This window comes from Salmo trutta, chromosome 27 (genome assembly GCF_901001165.1).
Source record: "Salmo trutta chromosome 27, fSalTru1.1, whole genome shotgun sequence".
In the NCBI taxonomy this organism is placed as follows: Eukaryota; Metazoa; Chordata; class Actinopteri; order Salmoniformes; family Salmonidae; genus Salmo; species Salmo trutta.
Window position 1 is genome coordinate 23,482,875 of NC_042983.1, and position 8,984 is coordinate 23,491,858.

An 8,984-nucleotide genomic window follows, 5' to 3' on the forward strand; every position below is an offset into this window, starting at 1 on the left:
TTCTGTCAAACAGAATGATTGCTCATCATCACAGAGTAATTTGACTAATATGTTGGCTAATATTTCATAAGCAAACTATTTCAGAATGTACATCAGGTGATCCATGGCGTCCATTTCAGTTCTGGCCCATTGGTATTTACATCCAGCAGGAAACGACAGTTACAGTCCAGCGTTCTGCTACCCCACTGCATCGCATAAATAAACTTCTTTCTTCAGGATAATTGACAATGATCTCTTGATACAGCAAGGATTTAAAAAAATGCCACTCTCAGAGTTGCAATCGCACTTCTTTTTCAAAACACAAAAATAAATAATGCTGAAATAAAAGCAGAAATGTTGCCGATTATTTGGTGTGAAGGGAGGAGGTATTGATGTGGAGTAAAGTCATTTTCCATGTCTTGAAATGAATTTAGGCTGAAGAAAAAGTGGCTGTGCCTCCTTGAGGAGCCATTGTTTGCGTCTCATTGCAGATACATGGCCTCTTTATGGCCCTGTCTCTTAATGGCCCTGTTTCTTTATGGAGACTCAGTAGCCCGCTGGATAACCCCCTTTTCTGGGGTCGGACTCAGCACAGAGCCGCTCCCCCTGTCGCACCACCGCCTGAACCACTGATCCAGGAGTCATCAGCAGCTCTGTTACATGGTTCTTCTGTGCCAGACCATCTAATACACTCTATTACACACACACATAGATTACATTTCAGTTACCCAAAAGCTTTTTCAAATGAATTTGTATTTTTTCATCGAACAATATGCAATATTGTTCAAAATTACCCACCTTTTCAAAGCCATGCTCCACTACTGTCATATTTGGGTTAAGTTGATTGTGAATTCGAGGTTGTGTCACAGCTTTTTTGAGGTCGTAGTCAAAGAACAAGGAATTCAGAATCACCTATGTAAATGAGAAAAGGAAGCTACTTATACTCTGATTCATCACAATATCACAATGTAAGGATACATGGCTGTCATGTGTAGGATTTATCTGTTTTAGATTAGCAATTTATTTGTATGGCTCAAGACTTACTAGGGCAGTCGCTGTGGTGATCTTTGTTCCACCAGAGGCTCCCACCACCATTTTCACTCTATTGTCTTTGTCCAAGATAATAGTTGGGCACATAGAAGAGAGAGGCCTTTTACCTAAAACAGAGACAGCTAAATATTCAGACAAAGTTATTCTCAGAAAACAAACCAGCCAAGGCTCAAACTGGGGACATGTGTAAATTGAGAACTTTCAGTAGCTTACCGGCAATAAAGATATTGATTTAGTTCCTATACTATCTCACCAGGCTGGATGAAGTTGTTAGGAGATGGAGAGATTCCAAAGCCGTTGGTGATGTGTGGAGAGCTGAAGTCATCCATCTCATCATTGAAAATGATGCCAGTTGACCGGGACATGACTTTGGAGCCAAAACTGAAGATGGGAAATGATAGGAGTTACGTATCCTATGAATGTTATTTAACTGTTAAATGAAAACAGAAAATTCTCAGTAAGACCATTGGCAAGCAAAGGGTGTTTAGAGTGCACGTATGCTATATTAATGATCTGTCTCTGGATATCGATAATCTACCCTGTGGCATTATGTATTCATCAGTCCTATTGTCTCAGGAGGTCTTGCCTTGTAGGACTCTTACTATAGATTGATTGTGCTGGTGGCAGCCACAGCACTTCCATCCTCTGCTATGACGGACAGGTGTGCTGTCCCGTGATTGTCGGGGACAAAATAATCTGGCTCATAGTAGCTGTCGGGATGAGTGGTGTCATCTGTGATCTTACTCCTGATCCCATCAGCAAAGTAGTCTGAGGTCATGTTGTGGATGAGCTGGAGAGAAGATGAAATGATCAGTAAAAAAAAAAAAGGAATTCAGTTGGTGAACAGCCTATTCTTTATACAACTACAAGTTGTGACAACTCAAAGTTAAATATATATTTGTGAGTGAAACTGTGTATTTGAAAAATGGGAATCAGGGTTCTCACATCAGTGATATTGAGATAGCGCGGGTCCCCTAGTCTGCTTCTCTTGGCATAAGCAAACCGGAATGCTTCCACGATACGGTGATATGTCAAAGTCTTTTTCTCGGCCGTAGAGACACTTGTGCCAGTAAAATTATACCCTGAAGAAAAAAAAAGAAAAAATATTTATGTAATATTTCAGCATAAAAAATAACTATTTGTTCATTTATCAGAGATAAAGTAGTTTTAATGTACAGTACCAGTCAAAAGTTTGGACACACCTACTCATTCCAAGGTTTTTCTTTATTTTTACTATTTTCTACATTGTATAATAATAGTGAAGACATCAAAACTATGAAATAACACATATGGAATCATGTAGTAGCCAAAAAAGTGTTACGCAAATCAAAGTATATTTTGTATTTGAAATCCTTTAAAGTAGCCACCCTTTGCCTTGATGTCAGCTTTGCACACTCTTGGCATTCTCTCAACCAGCTTCATGAGGTAGTCACCTGGAATGCATTTCAATTAACAGGTGTGCCTTGTTAAAAGTTAATTTGTGGAATTTCATCCTTCTTAACGCATTTGAGCCAAGTGTTGTGAGTGAGTGTTGTGACAAGGTAGTGTTGGTATACAGAAGATAGCCGTATTTGGTAAAAGACCAAGTCCATTTTATGTCAAGAACAGCTCAAATAAGCAAAGAGAAATGATCGTCCATCATTACTCTAAGACATGAAGGTCAGTCAATCCGGAAAATGTCAAGAACTTTATTTTCGCTCTTTTCACTAACAGCAAATTATTGCATCTTTTATTATATTTAGCTACCTGTTTTTTTGTTATGAATAAGTCATAATTTATTCCCCATTTGGACAAGGTTACTAGGCTACTGTTGCCTTCTTGCAATGCAATACTTCAGCCACTGCAAACTGTGCCTTTATATGGTCTAAAGTTTGCGGGAGGATAAGTACATTCTCACAGTCAACTTCAGTTTTTATAAATGTCAACTTTTGCGAGAAAACTGGCTCACGCATGTTTTGGGGCATATTTTGTGCATATGCAACGTTCATAAATGAGGCCCCTGGTGAATTAACTGTGGCTGGATTAGTGTAGAGGGTTGGTGGTGGTTACGGAGGGGGCGGAAACAGTGTCCAAGCGGAGTACAGTGGAAGGAAACCTGACAGGGGAAGGAAACCTGAAATCCTCTGGTCTGCATGGCTGAGTTCAGATTCAGAGTTAGCTAGGCTGCTGCTCACCGTCCACTATGTTGAGTATGAGTGCCAGGACTGGGCCGCTGGAGGGGGCGTCTGGGACGTGCATGGTGTACTCGCCCACGGTCAGCTTCAGTGGGTTCTCATTCAACACAGGCCGGTACTCCAGCAGGTCCTCCAGGGTTATAATCCCACCTGAGAAGGGGAAATAACTGCTCAAGAAGCACATCGACACACTGCCTATAAGATCTGTCTCGCTTGATCATCCTCATAGTGTACAACAAGAATGATGAGATGTAATAGGATTTTATAATGCACAAATATAAATACCTGCTGCCTGGATGTCATCCACAATTGTCTGTGCCATTGTCCCATTGTAAAAAACATTTGGTCCCTCCTCTGCTATCCTCTCGTAGGTGTCTGCTAGTTTGGGAAATTTAACGATGTCATTTTCCTTCAGGATGTTTTTCTGGGAGTCACAGAACACTTCACTGGAGTACAAAAACAAGAACAGGGAACTTATTATCAGGAGTTATTCAAGCAAACCCATAGAATAAAAGGACCAGAATTCCCATGGCTTTGTCATCATAGGTTTTACAGTGGCCAATCAAATAAATCATCAGTGGTCATAATAAATCACAGAGGAAGCCATCAATGACATCAAAGTAATCACATTTTATTGGTTGAAATATGTGGTACTCTGTGATAAAATCAACTAATCCTATTACAGCACTTCATAGAGCATTACATTCAGGCTGACATTAAAAGGTACATTTGTAGAAGTGGTTGTAGTAGTAATATAGCATTTACAGATAAAAAACATTTCAGTGTTTGTCCTGTCCTCACCACATATTGGCATCTCCTTGAATAGCGTCCTTGTTCTTGGAGATGGCTTTTGCCAGGGCTTTGCCTATAGGGAAACCAATGCGTGCCAAAGCAATGCTTGGCTCAAAGAGCACCTTCCATGGCAGCCTGCCATGTCTCCTGTGTGCCATCTCGTAACCACGGATCTCCCCAGGAATGGCAATAGACAATCCACCTGTTATGCAGAGAAGACTTTACCACCATTTGCACAAAGTTGAAACCCTGCTCACAAAGGATTTGAAATACATATCAGTATATTTCCTCATTTTGACAGGTGAAACTGTTGCCCCCTTGTTGTAGCCATGCATATGATGCAGACAGTTAGACCTAATGTTCCTTAGAATGATGGAAAACCAGGGAAGAGGATGTCAGAAGGTTCATACTATTCCCACAGTGTTATCTTCTCTCTATCCCCATGTCACTATGATACACTACAGCTACCGTATTACTGTTCAGCTGTTATCTTAGGATGGATTGAACCACAGAACCTGCCTAACCTATCCTGTACCTGACGTACATTCCAGAACAGTAGAACTGGTACCTTTCCGAGAAAGCTGGGTGTTATTGCCAAACATGTCTTCTGTTGCGTTCATGGGTGCCGTCTCCCTCGCGTCAATGGTTTCAACCTTCCCTGTCGAGCAGTGATACAAAATGCAGACATGGATGTGTTTATTAGCATTTTTTCATTTGTGGAGGCTTGAGGACACACTGACTCACCTGTGGAAGCGTTATAGATCGTGAAGAAGAGCCCCCCTCCAATGCCCATGCTGTGAGCGTTCAGGAGGCCAACACACAGAAGCGCGGCGATAGATGCATCCACCGCTGAGCCATTCCTCTTCAGAATGTCCCTAGGTACACACACACACACACACACGTAATGCTCTTTGTAGAGCTTAATCATGTCCTGTCATTTGACTGTGTACCATGAATCATCTCAGTGGGAATTAGTCGGCTAGCGTAACATTACTTACCTCCCCACCTCAGAGCACGTTCCAGCATCTGCAGCCACGGCAGCTTTGGAGTAGAAATGGTCTGAGGGGGAGATGGGGCTCTTGTTTCCCACCCCCATGAACACCCCCACGAACACTCCCACTGCAGCCACCAGCAAAACTACCAGCCCAGCCACCAGGGATTTTCTAACCATTTTCCTGCCCAGGGGAACCAACACACCAACACATCTTACAGTTAGACAGGAGCCTTACAGGTATATTTATTCTTGATTGATTGAATTTATTAGATCATTAAAAATAGTAGGCTGTGGGTGGGTGATCTAGCGGTTTAGGTTACAGTACCATTCAAAAGTTTGGACACACCTACTCATTCGAGGGGTTTTCTTAATTTTTTACTATTTTCTACATTGTAGATAATAGTGAAGACATCAAAACTATGAAATAACACATATGGAATCATGATGTAACCAAAAAAGTGTTAAACGAATCAAAATATAAATAGATTCTTCAAAGTAGCCACCCTTTACCTTGATGACAGCTTTGCACACTCTCTCAACAAGCTTCATGAGGAAGTCACCTGGAATGCATTACAATTAACAGGTGTGCCTAAAAGTTAATTTGTGGAATTTCTTTCCTTCTTCTTGTGTTTGAGCCGATCAGTTGTGTTGTGACAAGGTATAAGGAGACTGTGTGAATCAGGCCTTCATGGTCGAATTGCTGCAAAGAAACCACTACTAAAGGACACCAATAATAAGAAGAGACTTGCTTCGGCCAAGAAACATGAGCAATAGACATTAGACCGATGGAAATCTGTCCTTTGGTCTGATGAGTCCAAATTTGAGATTTTGGGTTCCAACCGCTGTCTTTGTGAGACGCAGAGTAGGTGAACAGATAATCTCAACATGTGTGGTTCCCACGGTGAGGAGGAGGTGTGATGGTGTGGGGGTGCTTTGCTGGTGACACTGTCAGTGATTTATTGTGATCACACTTACCAGCATGGCTACCACAGCTTTCTGCAGCAATGCGCCATGCCATCTGGTTTGTGCTTAGTAGGAGAATCATTTGCTTTTCAACAGGACAATGACCCACAACATACCTCCAGGCTGTGTAAGGGCTATTTGACCAAGAAGGAGAGTGATGGTGCTACATCAGATGACTTGGCCTCCACAATCACACGACCTCAACCCAATTGAGATGGTTTGGGATGAGTTGGACTGCAGAGTGAAGGATAAGCAGCCAACAAGTGCTCAACATATGTGGGATCTCCTTCAAGACTGTTGGAAAAGCATTCCAGGTGAAGCTGGTTGAGAGAATGCCAAGAATGTGCAAAGCTGTCATCAAGGCAAAGGGTGGCTACTTTGAAGAATCTCAAATATAAAATATATTTTGATTTGTTTAATACTTTTTTGGTTACTGCATGAGTCCATTCGTGTTTTTTCATAGTGTTTGATCTCGTCACATGAGTAGGTGTGTCGGAACGTTTGACGGGCACTGTATATATAAAAAAATGAAGTCTTTGTATGCACCGGAGGCAGCGGCCTAGACCGCTAGACCAACCTATGCGATGTACATACATAGATGTACACTACCGTTCAAAAGTTTGGGGTCACTTAAAAATTTCCTTGTTTTTGAAAGAAAAGCAAACAAAATTGTCCATTAAAATAACATCAAATTGATCAGAAATAAAGTGTAGATATTGTTAATGTTGTAAATGACTATTGTAGCTGGAAATGGCAGATTTTTCATGGAATATCTACATAGGTGTACAGAGGCCCATTATCAGCAACCATCACTCCTGTGTTCCAATGGCAAGTTGTGTTAGCTAATCCAAGTTTATCATTTTAAAAGGCTAATTAATCATTAGAAAACCCTTTCAATTACGTTAGCACAGCTGAAAACTGTTTGACTGATTAAAGAAGCAATAAAACTCATGTTCTGAGAAATGAAGGCTATTCCATGCGAGAAATTGCCAAGAAACTGAAGATATCATACAACGCTGTGTACTACTCCCTTCACAGAAAAGCGCAAACTGGCTCTAACCAGAATAGAAAGAGTGGGAGGCCCCGGTGCACAACTGAGCAAGAGGACAAGTACATTAGAGTGTCTAGTTTGAGAAACAGATGCCTCACAAGTCCTCAGCTGGCAGCTTCATTAAATAGTACCTTCAAAACACCAGTCTCAACGTCAACAGTGAAGAGGCGCCTCCGGGATGCTAGCCTTCTAGGCAGAGTTCCTCTGTCCAGTGTCTGTGTTCTTTTGCGCATCTTAATCTTTTCTTTTTATTTGCCAGTCTGAGATATGGCTTTTTCTTTGCAACACTGCCTAGAAGGCCAGAGTTTAAAATACAAATACAAATCAATCGTCTGAGACCAGCAACCCGGACAGCTGATGAAACTGGGTTTGCACAACCAAAGAACCCGTCTCAGGGAAGCTCATCTGCATGCTCATCATCCTTACCAGTGTCTTGACCTGACTGCAGTTCGGCGTCGTAACCGACTGTGGGCAAATGCTCACCTTCGATGGCCTCTTCAAGGATGAATCCCAGTTACAACTGTACCAGGCATGGCGTCTTGTGGGCAAGCGTTTTGCTGATGTCAACATTGTGACATGAGTGCCCCATGGTGGCGGTGGGGTTATGGTATGTGCAGGCATAATGCACGGCACCATGTCGCAAGTATCTGTACATAATTCCTGGAAGCTGAAAATGTCCCAGTATTTCCATAGCAGCGTGTTACAGTTCCAAGCCAATATCCAGCGTCTTCGCACAGCCATTGAAGAGTTACATTTTCCTAATGCACATTTTTCTGTATGATCCTGCTGCCTGTTTAGAGATATTCTGCCATGCACCTCACAAGCCTGTCAAAAGTACAGTTGCACCGAGGGGCATCAGTAGTATCCACAGTAGCAGCCAGCTTGTGACGTGGTCTGTTTTTATTATTCTGCCTGCGTCCTTAGTGCCATTGAGATGCCTGAGTAGTCACAAAGCAGAGATCTAAACTGGCAGCAGAAGTGACAGGAGTATCTCAACACCCCACCACCACCACCTCTAAATTCAACCTCAGTAGCTATTCCAGCATGCAGTCAGTCCTACTGCTGTGTCTGCCTGATGAACCACTGTCAAAGGAACCTGTGGAGCACCACAGCTATTGTGTCTAATCTCATCACTGTCAACCCAATGCAGAGGTCCCCCATGGAGCACGCTGTGTATTTTTTATCACATATATTTGAGTCAAATGTAAACTGTTGAACAAGACTAGGCTTCATCCTACCTTTCGTGTGGATTTCAGAAGCTATCCCTTGAGTCCAGTGCGTGTCACTCACTGTTTTTTTGTGAGTACCACATGGTACTGAGGAGGGGATTTTTATTTGACAAGCTCCATTAAAGTCAACCATTATAAAACAACTTAGATATACTGAGTGTACAAAACATTAGGAACACCTGGTCTTTCCATGACAGACTGACCAGGTGAATCCAGGTGAAAGCTATGATCCCTTATTGATGTCACCTGTTAAATCCACTTCAATCAGTGTAGATGAAGGGGAGGAGACAGGTTAAAGAAGGATTTTTAAGTCTTGAGACAATTGAGACATGGATTTTGTATGTGTACCAGTCAGAGGGTGAATTGGGCAAGACAAAATATTTAAGTGCCTTTGATCGGGGTATGGTAGTAGCTGCCAGGTGCACCGGTTTAAGTGTGTTAAGAAAAATCTAATCAAATTATATTTGTCACATAGGCCGAATACAACAGTTGTAGACCTTACCGAGAAATGCTTACTTACAAGCCCTTAACCAACATTGCAGTTTTAATAAAAATAAGTTAAGAAGATATTTACTAAATAAACTAAAGTTAAAAAAAGAAGTAACAATAAAATAACAATAATGAGTTTATATACAGGGGGTACTGGTACTGAGTCAATGTGCGGGTTTGTCTGATCTCAAATCTGAACTGTAACGCTACTGGGTTTTTCAAAAGGACATCCAGCCAAGTTGACACAAGTGTGGAAAGCATTG

The 8,984-nt window shown here is 41.8% G+C and overlaps 1 protein-coding gene across 2 annotated transcripts; it reads right to left on the reverse strand.

The window, feature by feature from the left end:
* Nucleotides 1–525: 525 nt before the first annotated feature.
* On the reverse strand, nt 526–8,409 carry LOC115164630 (glutathione hydrolase 1 proenzyme). Of its 2 annotated transcripts, none has more exons than XM_029717316.1 (13): nt 8,242–8,409; nt 4,994–5,170; nt 4,740–4,870; nt 4,564–4,653; nt 4,005–4,197; nt 3,489–3,649; nt 3,204–3,353; nt 1,975–2,111; nt 1,632–1,819; nt 1,283–1,410; nt 1,024–1,136; nt 778–891; nt 526–672 (listed from the first exon to the last, which is right to left on the reverse strand). In XM_029717316.1, the coding sequence occupies exons 2-13, from the start codon at nt 5,164–5,166 to the stop codon at nt 526–528; spliced, it is 1,725 nt and encodes a 574-aa protein (XP_029573176.1). In that variant the 5' UTR covers nt 5,167–5,170; nt 8,242–8,409. The 2 variants fall into 2 exon arrangements, with proteins under 2 accessions (XP_029573176.1, XP_029573175.1); XM_029717315.1 differs by having other exon boundaries at nt 1,024–1,151.
* Nucleotides 8,410–8,984: the final 575 nt, after the last annotated feature.

What these genes read in the sequence shown, in the direction of transcription:
- LOC115164630 (XM_029717315.1), bottom strand. Translation starts at nt 5,166, where the DNA reads ATGGTTAGAAAATCCCTGGTGGCTGGGCTGGTAGTTTTGCTGGTGGCT. An exon ending in CACCCAGCTTTCTCGGAAAG is followed by an intron (nt 4,198 to 4,563) that starts GTACCAGTTCTA and finishes TCTGCATAACAG; the next exon opens with GTGGATTGTCTATTGCCATT. An exon ending in GGATGACATCCAGGCAGCAG is followed by an intron (nt 3,354 to 3,488) that starts GTATTTATATTT and finishes TCCCCTTCTCAG; the next exon opens with GTGGGATTATAACCCTGGAG.